This window comes from Beta vulgaris, chromosome 4, assembly GCF_026745355.1.
Source record: "Beta vulgaris subsp. vulgaris cultivar EL10 chromosome 4, EL10.2, whole genome shotgun sequence".
NCBI lineage: Eukaryota > Viridiplantae > Streptophyta > Magnoliopsida > Caryophyllales > Amaranthaceae > Beta > Beta vulgaris.
In genome coordinates, this window is record NC_079205.1 from 62,454,998 (window position 1) to 62,475,213 (window position 20,216).

At 33.9% G+C, this 20,216-nt stretch overlaps 2 protein-coding genes across 2 annotated transcripts; one reads left to right on the top strand and one right to left on the bottom strand.

The window, feature by feature from the left end:
• Positions 1 to 265: 265 nt before the first annotated feature.
• Positions 266 to 4,377, top strand: LOC104890081 (ankyrin repeat-containing protein P16F5.05c). Its single transcript, XM_010675450.4, has 6 exons — positions 266 to 424; positions 2,143 to 2,230; positions 3,411 to 3,475; positions 3,573 to 3,641; positions 3,731 to 3,780; positions 4,074 to 4,377. Exons 1-6 carry the CDS (start codon positions 353 to 355, stop codon positions 4,183 to 4,185), a joined length of 456 nt encoding a protein of 151 aa, XP_010673752.2. The 5' UTR covers positions 266 to 352; the 3' UTR covers positions 4,186 to 4,377.
• Positions 4,378 to 17,303: 12,926 nt separating this feature from the next.
• LOC104890080 (protein LATERAL ROOT PRIMORDIUM 1) lies at positions 17,304 to 19,913 on the bottom strand. The gene is made up of 2 exons (XM_010675449.4): positions 18,054 to 19,913; positions 17,304 to 17,927 (listed from the first exon to the last, which is right to left on the bottom strand). The coding sequence occupies exons 1-2, from the start codon at positions 18,913 to 18,915 to the stop codon at positions 17,557 to 17,559; spliced, it is 1,233 nt and encodes a 410-aa protein (XP_010673751.3). The 5' UTR covers positions 18,916 to 19,913; the 3' UTR covers positions 17,304 to 17,556.
• Between the last annotated feature and the right edge of the window lie 303 nt (positions 19,914 to 20,216).

The following is a 20,216-nucleotide window of genomic DNA, read 5'->3' on the forward strand; positions in this document are numbered from 1 at the left end:
ATCCGATCAAATTAGTGAATGTCAATTAACTTAGTTAACTAAAGTGATACTCAAATCTCAATACCTAAAATAAAATTTCGTTTATATCATTTGGGCTTGTAATTTTTCTACACAAAAAAAAATCGACCGAATTAAAACAAAAAAAATAAATCCGAATTACTTATCCTTTATTGATTCTTTCATGATGGACTTCGATTTTTTTTTTTCCAAAAAAAAAGTTATTAGTAAAATTCTAAAATTACCCTTATATTCATATTGGGCTTCAAAGCCCATCATAAAAGGCCCAACTTTGGGCTTACCAAAAACCCCTCTTTCTCTACTTTTCTCTCTCCTCTGTCTATGAAAAAAAAAAATGGGAGCTGAAGGAACTCCGGCCGACCAGATTTCACCGGAGATGGAGGAACAAATTGAAGCTTTACTTGAGGTTATATTTTACTTTCATTATAAACTAATTTTATTTTCTTGATTATTTCTCAAAATTTTGTCTCATTTATTATCTCCTTTTATTTTATGTTCTGATGATCATTATCATGTTAAAGTTGTTTAATTTGTGGGGAAATATGACGAATTTGAAATTTATTTAGGAATTATATTGTACCCTTTAAGTTTATTTACATAAATGCATAATTTTTTTGCTTCAATTTTTACTTTTGTTTGGTTATTTATCTGGATTATAGGAGTGATATATTAATATTCGTGTTGTTCAAAGTAATTGAATCCTGTGTCTTTGTTGTTTGGTGGGATTTTTTTTATTATTATTACTATGATTAGGTTAAATTATGCTAAATTTCGTGTTTTTTTTTTAATATTTTTTGTTGTATTTTAGTGTATTATTTACTGTATAGAATTGAAGGGTTACTGAAGTTGATTGTTAATTAAGTTTAAAAAAACTTTAAACAGGTATAAAATATGCACAAAAGATGCAAAATTTCATTTTCATTTAGTTGTGTAGACTCTAGAGAACATAGGGAGGGTGGAGTGTAAAATTTAAGGGGGTAATTTCGATTTTCGAGTGTTCGGGAAAAAAGTGTTATTAGAGAGCTTTGTTCTGAACTGTTATAAACATTTTTTTAGAAATTTGGCATATTGCCATAGGGAGATTATATGTCAATTTGATTTAGTATCACCTGGAAACATGGTAGGCTCTGGTATATGGAATTTGTAAGGGGAGATAATTTGCTAGCAAGCCTCTGTACGTCATCCCGGTACTCACGTTATAGGACGTGGTTCGGTGGGTTTTCCGGGGGAGAGGGGGTGGGGGGAGGGGGGTTAGAGTGTATTGGGAAAGACTTGTGTGGCTCCTGTTATATTGATCTTTTTTTTTTGGTGAAATATGGATGCATTGATGTTTAAAAGTTAGTGGCTTGGTGCCTTAATACAAATTCTTCCCAAGTGTTCAAAAGGTAACTAGGGGGGGTGGGGATAAGCCTAGTTACATTCACTTCTAAATTGTCTTTTCGTCCTTTGTGAGCCAAGCTATCCGCGGCTTGTGTTAGCTTCCTTGCGCAGAATTGGACCTTCATCTCTTGGTAGACATGGTTGTGATCCCTGCATAATGTAGCAAGATTGTCAAGTATGGGGTTCGAGTTTAACATCTTTTTTCTGTTTGCCACGAGGTGCTTGGCTTTTTGGCAGTCAGTATAGATGTCCAAGTGCGTGACATTGTGGTCTTTGGCGAGTGTAAGGGCCCAGTAGACCCCCAACATTTCCACATGTAACGCGTCATTCGCATACACTTTCCTCTGAAAACCCAGTTTCCAATTACCTGCATTATCAAACAAAACACCAGCAATACAAGAAGGGGATGAAAGACTAACAAAGGATGCGTCAACTATAATGGTTTGCCACGGATATTCTCTAGGATGGAGTCCCAAGCACGGATATTGATCTGTTATTAGAGACTTAGAGTTATAGATGGTCTTGTCTTTTTCTTTTAACAAAATTTCTTTTTTTTTTTTTGGGGGGGGGGGGGGGCGGGGGGGGGGGGGGGCAATTGGTTTCTGATACATATCCTCCTAAATGTTTGCCCCTAAATCCACCTCTATGTTGTCGGAAAGTTTCTCTTGGTTGATGATGATCCTATTTTCTACTTTGGATGATGATGGGTAGTAGTACATGACTATTGTTATTTCCATTGTTCAGGCTGCTAGATATGATGATCTTGATGACGTCATAGGCTTAGAATCTGCTGGAGTTTCTCTTGATGCCAAGGACTCTCAAGGACGAACAGGTTCAAATGTCTCTATCTTTCTCAGTTCTACTTTTTTCTTCTTGTGTTATTGATCGCATGTGATGGTTGCATACAGTGATACAAACACAAAAACCATTGAAATTTTCACTGTTGGACTGTCTATATTGCTTATTAGTAGCGATACATGTATCTTAAATCTGCCAGCATTTGCATATATCCCACTAATTTTACATCTGCAGACCTTACAAGGAGCTGATTCTGAGTTTTGAATAATACTCTGCTTGGCTATTTTGGTTCCTTTTGATCTTGCTTTTCTGTTAAATCAAATGATGAAGTTGTTAGATATGAGCTACAATAACATGGTTGTTGGCCGTATTGGGAAACACGGAGCTGAATAACTCACCTATATGTTACAGGTTGATGAGAAAAAGGCATTTGGGTAGTTTTCTTTGAGGTTTTTGAGTGTTCTACGATAGAAAAATACGTATTGCTGATTTTGGTCCATACTTTCTAGTCTGAAAGAATAGTGAAGACTATATTGGAAATTGAGGTCAAGAATGATCCACTTGGCTTTTTACAGTGCCTTTGGCGGTCTGCCCTCTGTATTGACAATTTTTGTATAGGAGATGTGATTACATGTGCATATCTGCCATTGCAAGCAAAGGATTTTCTATTATTTGATATGTTCTGACTTTTGTGAGGACCAATCCATGAAATTATCATCCTATTAATGATATCTGGTACTATGTAAGATTACCTTATTGTTCATATAAAGCTCTACATATTTTTGAATTGTTCCTCTATGTTATTTGAAAGGTGGTCTCAAGTATGTTCTCTTTGACCCTTTAAGCGATGAATTCTACTTACTCGTAATTTATACACCCAGATGCATCACCCTTTGATTGTATACAATCTGGCTTCATCCTCACAAATTGCATCCTCTTTATTGGCCTCTTTATATGATATAATGTCATAGATGCTCACAGTTGCTCACAAGTCACATCATACGACCAAGTGCATCATGATTCACGATAATGTATAATTTGTGTCAAGCTCAAGGAAAACCCAGCTGTTATTGTGATTGGTTAACTCTGTAATTAAAGTGATTGATAGTGAACTCTACAAACAAAGTTCTAGTCATACTTTGATTAATGTCTGTCTCACTTTTATTTTTGCAATGACATATCTGTGGTTTGATCTTCCCTATTATTCCATGCAGCTCTTCATATGGCAGCGGCCAATGGACACCACGGCATTGTCGAGTACCTTTTAAGTAAAGGCGTGGTAAGTAGATTTTCTCTTGCTCCCATATTTGACAAGATCTTATTAAGAAGCTAAGAATCATCTATATATGAGAAACCCATTTTTTAATATAACACAGGATCTCAATGCTTCAAATGAAGAGAAGAACACACCTCTTCACTGGGCTTGTTTAAATAGCCACATCGAGGTACTGCTTTCTGCTCGTATTTTCACCATCTACTTATATTACATCTACTCTTAAGCAGCATCCAGAGCTGACCTACTGCTTTGGTTTAGGTGGTTAAAACTTTGATATTGGCTGGAGCAAACGTCTCAATTCTTAACAAGTACGTCTATCTTATAATCCCATTAACCTCTAAAATTATTCAAGCATTAACTGCACTTAGGGCCTGTTCTCCCCAGCTTATTTTTAGTTCAGTTCAATTCAATTCAGTTCGGTTCAGTTCAACTATTTTATGCCGAAGAGAACAAACCCTTAGTAATGTAATCTATATATCCTTTAAATGTTTAGCCATGTCCTACACAAGTACAACTATCTTCTAATCCTGTTAACTTCTGGAATTATTCAACCATTAATGGCACTTAGTAATGTAATCTTATATATGTTTTAAATGTTTAGCCATGACCGAACACCGATAGACGAAGCTTTGAGTAAGGGGAAGATGGACGTGTTCGACGCGATCAACGCAGCTGTTGCTCAAGTGGAGCTCACTCAAGCAAGAGTCTCATGACATATACATTGTCTCATCATCATTCAAAGTTGTGAAAAAGAGCAAAACTGTCTTTTGTAATGGACCACTAGTCTTATTAGGGTTTTGCAGCACAATTTATTTTAGAGCATTATATGTACACTACACTAGAAACCATATTTCTCACTCTTCTTTGAGCATAAGTCACTTTCTATGATCCTTTCACTGATGTTATTTTTGGTCCTTACCACGTAGTAACTGTGATATTGTCCTTGTGTGTTTTGGCTTAGAAGAGTCTCATTCATACTCTGAAAAAAAAACTGAAAATCAGAAGAATGACATAGTGGCATTATTGCCAATTTTATAGTAAGACAATCTACACTTGCTAGCTTAAATTATTTTTTTTTACTGCTGAAGCTATATGACAGGACTCTTTTTGTTGGCATTCTAGCTAGTATATGACCTAGATATTCCTCCTTAAAAGTATGCCTAAACTCTATACCGACATTTTTTGAGTACTACTTTATTCAAAATAGTTATCTCATTATCTTAATTTTCATGATTAAGGATATAATATGATTTTACATATATATATATATATATATATGAAGATTTATAAAATAGTTATGGCGATTGGAGGTGATCATGGGTTAGGCTAAGCATTTATCAAATAATAATGGTTCATTTTGGATCAAGGTATTAGATCGGAGGATTTTGCCTAAATTGGGTCGAGCGGGTTAGAGCCTAAGTTCTTTTATTTGGAGGGGTGGGGGGATTTGAGTTTTTAAAAAATAAATTGTCCAAATTTGAGATGTAAACTTTTGCCTAAACATGTTTTTTTCTTTCTTGTGAGGCTCACGGTAATTACTACCTCTGGTTTTTTATTTGCTACAATGTTGTGCACGGTTTTTAAGACATTATTTAAACCTTAATATTTCTTATTTCGTTTAAGTAAAAATTTGATATTATGAATCTACACGTCGAGACGAATATAACAAGACAACACATGACTATTTTCACTTATATAAGAATCAAACTAATCCGTCAAAGTTAGTGGCTTCATTTCCAAAGCAACAATGTAGCAAATAAAAAAAAAGCGAAGGGAGTATATCTAATCTTATTTCTTTTTCGTACTTGACATACATACTACTGTTCTCATACGTTGTTTAACAAATTTAGCTTTACTTTTATAGTTATATCAAATGATAAAAACTTTCTTACCTTAATTGATATTTGCATACATAAAATGAGCTTTTCAAAATCCATTAAACATTTAGCAAGTGCAATTTCGCACTTTGCAAATGCCATATAAGATCAAGGCATGGAGAACATGCGCAAAATAGGATGTCTCGAGTTCGAGTCTTCGAGACAATATTATGATCAGGGGAGTTGAAGGAGAATTGTTTGGCATGAACTGCATATAAGCTAAGGGAGGAATGATAGACCTCTTTTTGCTAGATGTTTGCAAATATCTAGCAGATAAAGAGGAATAAAACACTATTTATATTTCATGAACACTATTTGTTAGTTGCATGAACACTATTTTTAGTTACACGAACACTAGTTTTAGTAGCATGAATACTATTTTTTAGCATCGGAATTTTCGCAACTGCTTTTTGGTTTGACTGACACTCTGCAATTTTCGAGATAACTTTTTGGTGATATGGGTCCCATGAAATAGAAGATGAATAAAACACTATTTATATTTCATGAACACTATTTGTTAGTTGCATGAACACTATTTTTAGTTACACGAACAGTAGTTTTAGTAGCATGAACACTATTTTTTAGCATCGGAATCTTCGCGACTACTTTTTGGTTTGACTGACAGTCTTTTTTGCAGTTTTCGAGATAACTTTTTTGTTTGACTGACAACTATTTCCTATATATATTGACAGTTTTACCCCTGCTAGATGTTTGCAAACATCTAGCAAAAAGAGATTTATCATTCCTCAAGCTAAGGTTGGCCCAAAAGCATATAACTATATAAGGCTAATAAGAATTAGAAGATCCATACAAACTTTTTTTTTTTTTTTAAAGGGAAAGATCCGTACAACCTTGTGTATATGAAATTGTTCCATTTCGTAAAAGAGTGTTCTTATTTTATTAGGACATCTTATTTAAATGGAAATTAGTTCTTTTAATCCATATGAGCCATGAAAGCAGTACAAAGTATAAAGAAGAGGAGAGAAATTCGAACCTGTGACCTATCGTTCACAACATCTCAATCTTAACCACTAGGCCAAGACATACTTGGTTAACTATAAATTAAATGGAAACTTGTTCGGACCATGACTTAAATATAATAACAGAGTATTTTATGTACGCTAAGTGTATATGTAGCGCAGTCCATTAAAAAACAGAACCCGCATCTAATTTGATTTACCAAGCAAGGCTTGACCTAGTGGTAACGGTTTGGCCTCATGATTTCAAGGTTACGGGATCAAATCCCACTAGGGGATCTTTGGGGGTGAGGTTTTCCTTACCATTTCCCTTCTCTCCAAGAAGTCTGACCTGCAAACCTGATTGATTATACCTGCTCGAGGTATTAGTTTAATAGAATCCTTCATCTTAGCAACATAAAAAAAATTCTAATTTGACTTTAATTTTTAACATGATTTTATAGACTCCACCACTATTGAGCTTTCTCCTTTATATAATCATCATTCACCTCCACTAGACCACTACCAAGAGAAAGTTAGAAAATATTCTTCAAAGTCATCCCTTTTCACTAACAATAGTAGAACTAGCTAGTAATTAACACAAAAGAAAACAAACAACCAAGCATTGGGAAGATGCTTAGTTTCTATTTTCTTATATATGTAACTACATTTTCTAGCACTTCATTTAGACTAATAATTAAGCAACATTCTATTTTAGGAATGTAATTTTATTTTTTCGCTTTTTCTCTCTAACCTCTCTCTAGGTTCTCTAGACTACAACTCTAGGAGGTATGCATTTATGTAGCCTCCTTGGGCTTCAGAGGGACAAACAACTTCATATGATATGCTTTAACTTTATATAAAGTTTGATGATCAACTATATATATGTCAATGTATTCCTTTTTACATTAGCTTTTTAGGTTAATTATATGTGCCGTGTACGTTATAATCTTTTACTATTACAACATAATAGTGTTTGTTAACCCCCTAAAGCGCCGAACGTTTTTGACAAAAGATGTATTTTGTATTTGAAAATTAATATATAAAGAATAAGGGAACATGGGGGAATCAATTAGGGGAAAAGGTGGGTGAAAGAAGTTAGATTAAAAAGGACCTATAGAGATAGAAAATTGTTTCGAAAAATTAGAGTTGATCAACTCTAGTCCGGCGGCCCGATTTTTGGGCGAGTCTGGATAGAATTTTTTGGCCCGTGGTCGGGCACGGTCCAATTTTTTTTGCTTTGGTTCAGGCTTTGGACAAGTCAAAATTGACTTTTTAATCTATTTTTGGTCCAAAAAGCCCGTTCATTTTCGCCCGAAATAACGGGTTTTGGGCACAAAATTCTAGTCCGGTCTGGCCAATGGGCAATTTTTTAGGCGCGGTCCAAACCAGACTCGTCCCATGATCACCTCAAAGAAAAATGTAAAGAAATGGGGTGATGTATGTCGTAAGGATGGGGAGATGAGGTGAAAATTGTAGGGTTAAAAAGACTAATGGAATTATTGGATAAATTTTAAATGATAAACAAAATACATGATTAAAAATTCTTTATGTATTTGTTTTTAACGAAATGGTCAAATTTTTGAACAAATAAATTTAGTACGATCATACTTCCAGGTCATTGGATTGGCTCTTTGAATGCAAAAAAGTTTTTCGTGAGTCTTTTGAAGTAGTTTTTTTTTGTAACAATGATGGTGATTTGAGGTGCTTTTAATAAAAGGTATGAATTTCACTTATTACGGATTTGAATTTATATTAGGAAAAATGAACTTTTATATGCTTAACTTTCGGTTCAATCACTTTTAATTCGTAGGAAAAAGAAGCGTTAATTTATATGTTAAAAGATCAGAAGTTTTTTTGCGAGGTGGGTTTAACTAGAGCAATTTTAAACTTGATATCATTTATAAGGTAAATTCCCAATATAATCAACCGTGGTAAACTAAGGTGTAATATGGGTGTACATTCATGAGATTCTACTCCAATTTTTCTAGGATTGTCCTCCATTGTTCAAAATGAGTTCCCTTGAAATAACTAATGGCCTTTGTTGAGTCAAATACTGTTGCATTTGATGCCTTTTAAGTGGTCCTAGTTGTCTAAGGATAACTTTAGAAAACTGCCCTCCAATTTTCAACTTCAACATGAAAAAAAAAGGTTTAGAAAGTGTGTCTTTTGGAATTGCTTTGAGTCTATTATGTTATCTTTCATCTAAATAGTTGATAATTTAGAATAGATTTTAAATAATTCTAGAAAGCTAACCATTTCCGATTTTCAACCGAGGACGATGTTTAATTTAATTTCTCGAATGTAACTTTTCTTGACACGTAAACATATACTATATATAGTCTCATAACCTAGTATTAAGCTTCCATATGACCATACTTTTCTTAATCTATCTCGTAGGAGTATAATTGCAAACTCACCATCCTAGAATTTTCTCAAGTTTAACATATCTATTAATAATCAAACCAGAAAACCATATCGAAAAATGTTTTGTGCTCGATCAAGATGCAATTCATAATCTTGCTGAAAACATGCTCAACATATTTTCATAGATTAAGTTCAAGTTATCATCAAATCATTCATAATTAACATAATTAGGTTTTCTGCTTTATACACTAACATTATTAGGTTTTCAATGATAATTACAAAGTAATTGTTCTAAATGAATGATTCTGGTACCAAAGCACATGGTGCTCCCAAAATGGGTTACAAAAGAGTGTATAAAATAAGGAGCTATTGCTTACTAATGTAGACTGTAGAGTAGAAACTGTTTACCAACTTGACTTATCTTTCGGCTTCATCACATGCAAACCACCTATACCGCTACGTAATCTTATTGATTTCCCTTTGCCTGCTTTTGATATTCTAGACTGAGCGGGTTCGGCAACAATAGTTATGGTAGTAGCTTTTAGAAGTAGCTGTTAGAGTAGTTGTTAGCTGTGCTAGTAGCTTTTAGTGGTTGGTGTGTAGCTGTTAGCTATTAGCTGTTCAAGTAGCGGTATAAGATATTGATGTTCGATAAAAGAAGTTGTCAAAGTAGCTGTTTACAAATAATTAATTAAAAACTCAAACAAAGTTTTAATATATAATTTATGCACCACTACCCCAAAAGCTACAAATTGTAGCTTTTCACAAACACTATTAAAACACTATTTGTAACACTAAAAGCTACTTGCACCACTAACTTACCAAACACTACTATTTTTCTTAATTAGTGTTTTGACCTAGTCTAGACACTAAAAGCTACTTAAAAAGCTTGTACCGAACACTCCCTTAACCTCCGTTCTGTAAGACGTAAAACGTTTTCCTGGAAAACTATTTTCCTCTATTTTTGGTTTTACATTGTTTGGTTGACAAAAGAGTGTAAGACCATTTTCCTTAGTAGTAAAATTACTCTCCCAATAATGGAAAACCATTTTCCCTTCAATATGAAGTGTGTTTTCCGTATCTCTCTTGTACACTCCTTTCACTACCTCCCTTACTTTCCCTTTCATTTCATCATTTTTCTTACATGAAACCAAACAACGGAAAACAAGTTTTGAAATAGTATTTTTCCATTGTAAATTATTTTTCATGAAAATCATTTTACACTGAAAATGTTTTACATCCTATCAAACGGAGCCTAACTCCCAAGTATTTTGTTATTGCAACTAGTACTATCTATCAATTAGGGTTATCTATTTGTTTTTATTATTATTATTGTACTCTTTGTGTCCTGAAAATTTATAATTATAGTAGTATATAAATATATAAAAAATACTACATCCATTTAATATTATTTGACATTTTCTACTCACATTTTATGTCAAATTGTTGCAAATAATCTTAAATTGAGGTAGTATGTAAGTTGCTAAATAAATGATTTATAGTTTTTTTTAATCAAGAATAATAGGGTTTATAATTGACTTATACTCCCTCTATTTTGTTTATACTTCTCACTTTCTTGTGCGCTCTTCTAATGCACGCACATATCTGAACTTAAATATGTTCCATTATATATTAGTAAAAATTATAAAAATTGAATATTAATAAAGTACTAATTGAAACGAATCAAACAAAACCTTGCATGACTATTATATTTTTTTCTTATAATTTGAATACAATTGAGATTATTCTCTCTATGTATGAATAGTGTCAAGATTTCAAGTGAGAAAGATAAAACAGAGAGAGTATTAAATACAATTGTCAATGTTGTAGCTAAGGAGAGGGTAACACTCTACCTTCAAATAGTCATTTAATCAAATTGTAGCATATCATAACAATGAGGTATCAAAGCAATGTGGATAATTAATTGGACTGAGGGTGAAGTATAAATCCATAGTAAAAGAAATTGTTGTCTAAATATGTGCACAACCCATAGTGCTACACTTATTATACTTGAATGGGAGCAACCAGTTACAAGGAAAGTGTTGCAACAAGAATAAAGGAGGTAAATTTTCCTTCTTAGAATTGTCTTCTACTAGCTAATTAATACAAGTAGCTATTTTAAGTGCAACAATAGTGTCATATAGTCTACAATGCATTCATCTGATTTAAAAATAATCTTACCATTGTATGAATTTGGAACCAAATAACTATAGTTCTCCTATTACAAATTTTTTGTTTTTTCCATTGTTGATTTGGGATCTTCTAAATTAAATGAGTGAAAAATACATAATAGGAAGAGTTCCAAATGGATAAATACGCAAAAAATATTTGGTGAACAATGATGGTAAACCATAGTGTATATAATACATATGCTCGTGCTTTAGTACTTAGCATAATTTGTTCGACTTGACAATAGTTTTTCTTTTTAAATCTATTTCACCAAAAGTCTCAAACAGAATAAGTGTAATCTATCATAATCCCTCATACTGTCTTGTGTTCAATTTGATTTAATATACAAATAGGTCTATAAAGTACTTTTTACAGTATTATTCTTTACCTCTTCTCTTCACTTCTCTTTTTTTTTTGACATCACATAACTTCTCGTTACAACCATTCTGATTAGGGTTATACTAAACTTATACTCCTTTACTATGGAAATATTTTAGTAATTCAAAAAAATTACTTTACTGAAATTCTCTCCGTCTATAATTACTCAGCGCACTCGTGGGCACAACCATACAAGTACTTAGAAGAAGAAAAAATGTGCGGAGAGACTAACTTTACAAGAAAATAACAAAAAATGTACAATTATAGCTTATAGGTAGGAAAATTACAAAAATAAAGAGAAACATTAGTATTTTTATATATGTATTATAGTTACCAAATAAAGAAGTATAGCAAGTAAAAAAAAAACATTCATTTACGAAAAACGCAACAACTTAAAGGGAGATGGAGAGAGTATCCATTTACAAATCCATCAAATGGATTAGGCATCAGCAATAACTGAAGTGATATAGTACATGCCTAATTTTCAAAAATACTTATTGAAAATGACCAAGAAAATTCTGAATTTTCTCGATCAAAACTTCAATCATCGAAGGAAAGTAAAGTTGGCAAATATTACAAAATGCAGTAAGTTAGGTCAGTCTTGTGATGTTGAATCACTTTTATACTCAACCTTCTAGGAGTATTATTTTATGGACACAAAATAATGAAACAAAAGTTCAGAGAATAAGTCAACCAATTTCAGCAATTGGTGGCCAGCAAAATTAAAAGCAGGCATTATTGTCAGGAAATATTGCCAGTTTAGCAGCAGAAATCACTGAAAATGTCTCAGACAAACTAAATATTGTATGTATGTGAAAGTCGCTATTACAAAATTAAACTACAAAATGCCAGTTTGTTCTATAGCATTTTTTCCATAATCTTTTTATCATATATTCGAGTGTACCGTCAACGATGTATATTCAATATTATACTCCTGCTCATTTGAAAAACTACAATTGAGCAACAATTGCATAATATTGAAAATTCTAAATAAACAAAATAGCATTAGGTATATACCGTGTATTGTCAACAATGTATATTCAATACTATACGCCTACTCATTTGAAAAACTACAATTGAGCAATAATTGCATAATATTGAAAGCTCTAAACAAACAAAATAACATTAGGTGTACCGTATAGGACGTAAGGTAAATCCACCCTTTTTTCCTAAAAGAGAGATGAAAGGTTGCTCCAAGAAATACACAAGGCAAAAAAAAGGAAACAAACCTATACTCAACTCAACAACCAAATTCAAAACACGCAAACACTAAATTCAAGAAAATAATATAAATAAAATTAATTGCGAATTTTTGTGAAACCATACTTCTTCCCAAAAACATCATTTTTTTTCATGAAAAATCTTCGCCACAACGAATAAGATCTAAAAAGGTTCAGATATACACAACCTTATTCCTAAATCAATTAACTCAGGTAAAAATCTTATACTTTCCATTACCAACTAAGTTCTTCAATGACAGAAACAAAACCCTATTTTTTTTTTTGGTCCTACTACCAAAGTGGACTAATCTCCTGCAGGAATTTGCATGGGTACCTCGAAAGGTAGCATCTCTCCCAACTGAGATTTTTTCCATACCCAAGGCTCGAACTCGAAACTTTGGTTAAGGAACGAGAGGCCATTAACCAGTCACGCTAACCCCAATCGGTAGAAACAAAACCCTAATAATAAGGTGCCAAATGGATGAATATAGAAGTATTTATAACCAGCTTTAAAAATTTCCAATGGGAAGAATATTAGAACCAATCATTTTTCCACCACTAGCTAGCATCACTTTTCCTTTCCGCCTCCTTTCTGCCAACTTTCCGTTTTTTTCCATCTAAACAAGAATCAAGAACCTCAAGCTTCAAAGTAAGACATAAAAATACTAAAAGATCTAAGTTAGTCATATATGCTTAATAATATTCCATAAGATTTTTAACCCTAAAGTTTAAACAAAGAACACAGATCATTGGAAGGCACTCCTTAATAAGCATCCTCAATTTGACCCCACATCACGTACGGACAATCAACTAAACCTTCTAGTAGTCTAAACCCATGCAAAATAAACCCTTAAAACATACATACATATATACATATATGGCCTAACAGAAGAAACATGCATGACCCTAGAGCATAGGGTAATACTCCACCCTTGACAAATCCTGCAATCGAAGTCCGATTATGGAGGTCTAGATATATACGCGCTTCCTTCCCACAAGCCGGTTGCTCCTCTAATGACAAATCTCGTTGAAGAAGTCGATTAGGGAGGTCCGATAATATATATATACACACTCTTATTTTCCAATCGATTTATTGCATTAAACAAGTGAAGCTTATTTAACAATGTAATAGCTTAAGTTGGTAAAGTCTAGTGAGGGTGCTATAACCAGTGATCAACTCCGTCCACAGAATGTTCTTTGTGGCTCTCTACCCAACAAAATCACAATGTAATAACAACTCAAAGAATACAATTCTAGCAATATTATGTATAAAAATCAGAAGTAAATTGTTTTCACCATAAAATATAAGCTAGATATCCAAATGCTTGAAAGATGAGCATGTGAGGACATCTTTGTAACTTTGCTTGACATGGAATCCACCACTCATAGGTTTTCAATGAAATATAACACATATAATATATCATATAAAGTCATACAGAAACTATATCAGCAATTATATGCAGCAAAGAGCAAAGAACAGATATATGAATAAAATATAAATCCAGGAGAAGTGTTTGATGTAGTACTATTGTTCTAGAGTCTAGACAAACGAGGACAAAAGAGCTGCAAGAATATGGGACAAGCATATCAAACAAGAAATATACAGTATGAAGCAATCAAACATGAAAAAAGGTAGGATGAATTCAAAATGAGACAATGTAACAATAACAGAAAGCATTTATGCACTTGTTACTATCTACACAAAACAATGAGAAGTTTGAACAAAATTGCACAATACATGACATTTCTACTTATCCTATGATCCCGTCAATCCAACTTGATATTATACTATAGCGAGTAATATGAAACGGATGAAATACTATGTCATTATAGACTATAGTCTATAAATCACAGTGACAAAGTGAGTAATACATTTTCGCATCAGTCCAACTCCAATTATTTCTTAATTATTATCCTAAAAGCACAAGTGTGAATCAAGGGACATGACATGTTCCCTAATCAAAATTCATGGGAAGAAACCAAACATGAGAAATCTAACACAGTTAAAGAATTTAAGCAATGCACATGCAAGTGTTCTTGACTAACAATATCAAAGAACTGTCACACTTCAGATAATAGGCAAATAAAGATGAATAATCATCAAAACATGAAATATCAGATTGTGAATATATTAACAGAACCAGACGAGGGAAATTGATAGATCAACTTTCATCAAGAACCATCACTTCAGGTATACTTTCAACAAACAGGCACAGTAGTATGAGTATTTGTTGTGTACTTGTGTGCTAGCTAAGTCGATAAAGCGCAATTAACTTCTCTAATTTCTTCCCTTCTAGACTTATCAAAGCAAATTTTCTTCTAATTATATAGAGAGCGGGAGATGACTATCAGCTTTAGCTAATAATTACAGTTTACAAACTAACATGTCGACGACAATTTTAAGCAAACAAACACATACACAAACTGGAATGTAAGGACATATGATATTCTTAAATTACAGCTAACATAATAAGATACTAATCTAATATTAAAGCTTGTAGACTAGAGAGTATGTTTTCTATTTCTACTTGAGTAAATTCCATCCCTCCACCATAAAAGAGTCTTTAAGCTAGTATCTTGGAATCGTAGTATTACCCTCATAATGAATGTAACAATTCCCCCGTTCATTCTCTTTTCTTCTTACCAACACTAACTCATCCTCTTTATCACTTCTTCTCCTTCATAAACACCTCTAAATACCTTAAAGTTTCTTAGTTCGCCTTTTATGACCACCTTAATGCATTACCCTCAATCCAAGCATTCCTCTAGGCTTAATGTAATAAGTAGGAACTTCTAGTCTAAGGGACACGCTAAACCACTTCCTCCATCTTGCGAGAGTAAAGGTTCCTAAAAAGATGTAATCTTTGTAACTTTTGTTAACCAAAACCCTCCAGAGTTATATACTTCAAAAGAACTCTTACATCCTATGCATATGTATGTCAACCAAACAAACACAATAAAAATCATAGTTCTAAATGAGTGGTTGATCTAGGATGAAGGAAAGAGCTTTTAAAGAACTATACTCATACCAATCAAGAGACATTGCATCACACCATAGTTAAAACACATAAGAGAATAAAGTCCAAAACTTTTCGTTCTATAGATATGCATCTATTTAGGCTCAATAATGAATCACTCCATAGTTAAACTAATTAACAAATAAAGTACAAAAAGTTTGTTACATAAATGCAGACATCCCAAGAGGGGTACCATATAAGGAGTAAGAAGAAAACAAATCCTTAGAGACAAACCCATATGAGAATCCCCATATATTACCTTATAAAGTCAGCAATGGTGGGCATAATTAACATAAAATAGCCAAAGAAGATATAGACAACTTAACTTAATGCATGCATAACTACAGCCCTAGCTTATTAAAGAACAAAGTAAGATTAAAAAACAACATAGAATCACATCAAGTGGGTACCAAACTATGCAAAAAATAACAAATACCCCAAATACCAAGCACTGTGATTAACACAATAGTTATCCTAGGCTAATCTCTTTGATTCTATTTTTGAGACGCACATGTTACATTAGATAGATCCAAATCAGAATATAGGTATAAGTAGAGTGTTCAAACATTTTATCACAGTAACATATTAATGCAAACCAGCAAGCGCGCGCACACACACACACACACATGTATACATATAATTCTTGTTAGGGGTAGAAAAATAGAAGATTATAACTGGAGAATGTGGTAGGGAAAAAAGCAGCTAGCATTTTTCTCAATTAAGCAGAAAAGGTAAAGAAACAAGTACATCAAGGTATTGATAATTGTCAATGTATGCAAATAGCAAAGTTTTCCATATTGCATGAATAAAATTATGTTTATATAGAAATATAGAAAGCAACAGAAAAAGTAAAGTTTAGAACTGTACACTGGTGAAGATGAAAGATACATCTTAGGAGATGGGCAAAAAAGCTCGAGTGTCGGGGGTGTTTTGGGTTTTTCCTGACTAAATTACGAGGTTTTTTTAGAAATCGAACTCCGGAAATCGGATGGTTTTACCCATCACTGAGATGGGGTTATCATGACGACTCAGTACCGTAATGCTCCATTGGAACAAAATTTCTTCTGTGGCAATAAATGATGGTGACTTTGCAACTACTATACTATCCAAAATCTTTAAAGTCCACAGCAGGCTAGTATAATAATGGTGAAAGTGCTACATTCACATATCTAGTTCATTAGGAACTAAACTAACCAAACTGAACAGATGGGAAGTTAGGGGAATAGTTTGGTAGCAGTTTCAGTACATACAAGTTACAACAACATATATTGAAGTAATTGAACTACTCCTTAGAAATAATAAAGTTATGATCATATAGTTCTGTCATGAAATATACTTATCATATCAATAAAACATAATTTATACAGAAAAAAGCAGCACAAGCAAGAAATTCTACACCTCAGAAAATGCAATTATATTAAGAACAGAAAAGACAGTGCACAGGAGTCAAACAGTGTTATCATAGGCAAGACAAAATGTTACACTTACACACAATAAAGGATAAGTGTTCATACCATATACTACATTGTCTCCTGTGAAATGAGCAGTGATTTTTGGGTTAATTACCTGCAAACAAAATCATACCTTGCTACATATCCAATAATGTTCCATGGCAGAAGTAACAGAAATACTAGAAACAAACAAAAATAAAATCAAATAAAACAGGAGGGATTATATCATAGTTTCCTTGCATGCAAAGTTTCTGATTATACCATATGGAGTAAAAAATAGTTAAAGTTATGACGTGATTAGTACCTACAGTCAGAATATAGCAACTAAATTGGGACGGAGGGAGTATAATTTGAAGAATTAAGAAAGAAGACATTTTTGCAATGTAGAAGCATATATAACCTTGCCCAATTGAAAACCCTATTCATTGATGGGAATAATTAGATCAATAAAGATATCAAAATCAAGCTAGTTATTAGAATACAAGAGGAAAACTAACTACTAATTAAGATATACTATTAGTAGTAGTTAATCACAAGATTGCTTTTGAGTCTTTTGCATTTGAAACAACATTTTCAAAAGACCCAAAAGAAAATTTTCATCTCCTCATGATCATGATAAATACTAGAACTAGTATTATTTTTTATGTTTTCAATTTATAGTGTTACCATAGGTTGAACCACCAAGCAAACCTCCAGTTCCAGAACCTCCATAAACATCAGATGGATCAAGAAGTGGCGACGACGACGAAGCTCCACCATTTCTCCCACCACCACCACCACCACCACCACCAGCACTACTACTAGCACCACCACCCAAATGTAACTCAGACAAATTAGGAAACCCATCTCTTGGTTCAGTCCCTTGATCATATAAAAAACCCTTAAAAACATGACCACCTATCTTCACCATTGCTTGATATGCAAACTCATCCTCCCCATCATCCACTGCCGTCACTCTCACACACTTGAACACCGCTGGCGCCTTCACTTGCCCCGGCAATGACTCTTTAAAGCTCGCATCTATCTCATCAAAACATATTTTTCATCAAATACTCTATTACACATCAATTCAAACAAACATATATATATACTTCATCCGTTCTAAAATAAATAAAACACTTGATTCTAATCAATTAGCTAGTTTACCTTGATGGCTGGAGCTGGTCTCGAAGCTTCGAGGAGGTGTGTTAGAGTTCGAGGTATGGGAAGTAGTAGCGGTATTTTGTGAAGAGATAAGCCGGGGCTTCTTCGCCCCGGATGTAGAACCAGAAGAAGCACCACCTCCACCACCACCTCCACCACCTCCACCACCACCAGAGACGTGGGTCCCTGGTGAAGCGCCAACACCCATAATTTGGCGCTCTCTTCTCCTAGCAGCAGGGACCCACGTGCTCTTAACATGAGTAGAACAATCAAAACCCCTACTCCTACAACAAGTTCTACACCTCCGATGACTACAATCTTTCTTAGCTTGATTACCACAATCTTGACAAGTAGTGGTCCCACCACCACCACCACACCCCATTGTTGAAGTTGAAGATGAATGGAGTAAATTCGGGCCACTAATCGGGTCGAAATTAATGCTTTTCTTCGGGTAATTGTTATGATTACCTCCCATTTGTTGTTGATGGGTCTGCCAAAGTTGGATTGCACCAGCCCGATTACGACCCATAAACCCATCATGTCCATCTAATGTATTATTATTATTACTACTATTATTATTACTATTACTATTACTATTATCTCCTCCACCACCGCCACCCATGTTTAAACATGGGCCGGTGGTGAGGAGTGGAATAACGCCGACACCAACCCCAACACCTAAAGCGGTGCCGGCGTTATTCACACCATTTACACCACCAACACCACCACCATCCCTGGTGGTTGAAAAGTGGTGATGGTGGTGGTGGTGTGAGTGTGAATCCATCATCAACGAAGACTCGTGTTGTTGTTGTTGTTGTTGATGATGGTGAAACGTTGATGCAGGAGCGACAACAAACATCCCCATCTCAGGTGGGATCCCATACCCCAAAGCAGCAGCCCGAGAAGCTGTAGGCCATAAAGTGTTCCCACTAGATGGTGCTGGCCCGGTGGGTGGGTTAGGCCCGGCATTAAAACCCAATGATAAATCATTACTTTTATCAGCAGCGTTGCTTGCTGATGAAGCCACCCAATCAGCAAACGCACCAGAATCCGACGCTAATCTCCTTGTAGTAGCCACCACCGCTAACTTCAATGAATGTTCAATTTTGGTAAAATTCTCAAGTTTTTAGGAGGAGAGAGAATTTAGCTACAAAAAAAAAAAACTAAGTGGGACACCATATATATATATATATGGTGTGTGTTTTATGTGTATATATTTATGTGTTTTTTTTGTTATCACTGAATTAAGATCTTGTTTCTTCAGAAGAAATAAGAATTGACTGCAAAAGAAATAAAAAAGAGAGGGTGTTGTTGTTGTGGTTGTTCTTCTTCTTCTATTAGTATTCTTTTTGGAGCAGAGGAGAGAGAAAAATGTGGGGAAGAAGTAGCACAGCAGAGCAGAAGCAGTAAGACAGAAGTAGCAGAATGAAGATCAGTGTGTAAAAACACTAAATTTAGAGAGAGAGAAAGAAAGAAAAATTGGTAATAACGACTATTATCTTTCTCAGTGTATTTTCTGTTGGTTGTTTATATTACTCACTTTCATTTCTACTCACTCACACTTCTAAAAATTCTATCTACTACTATAACTTTTCTTTTTCTTTTCTTCTTTGGAGTTTCGCCTAATTTATATCGGATATATGTGAATAGTGCATATTATTATATTAGTAGAAAGTGAAACTAAGAAGTGGGTATTTATATTATCTTCTTTATTACACTATCAGTGTCGAAGCTCCCTCGTACAGAAGGTCTCTTAACCTTTTTTTTTCTTCTTACTTTATTAAAGAAAAAAGAGTATATAAAAACTAACCAAAAACTATAGTTATTCTCACTCCAATAATCAAAATTTATGGAATTTGGCAAAAGTTTGTAGCAATATTTTAGAGAGAGAGAGGGTTTTTATAGAGAGAGAGAAAGGAGGGGAAAGAATTAAGAGGAGTGTAAAAGGTTTTTGTTGTTTAGCATTTGTAAGTTTGTTGGGTTCAAAAAGTCACATGACACCTTCTCTTTTTTCTTTCTTTTTCACTAGTCTACCTCTCCTTCTCAAATCTCAACCATTTACTTCTATAGTTCTTCCCCTCCATTCATTGGTGGGACCCTTTTTTTGTGGGGCTGATTTGGCATGTGTGTTATTTTACCAACTTGTGCTCTGCTTTTCTTTTTGGT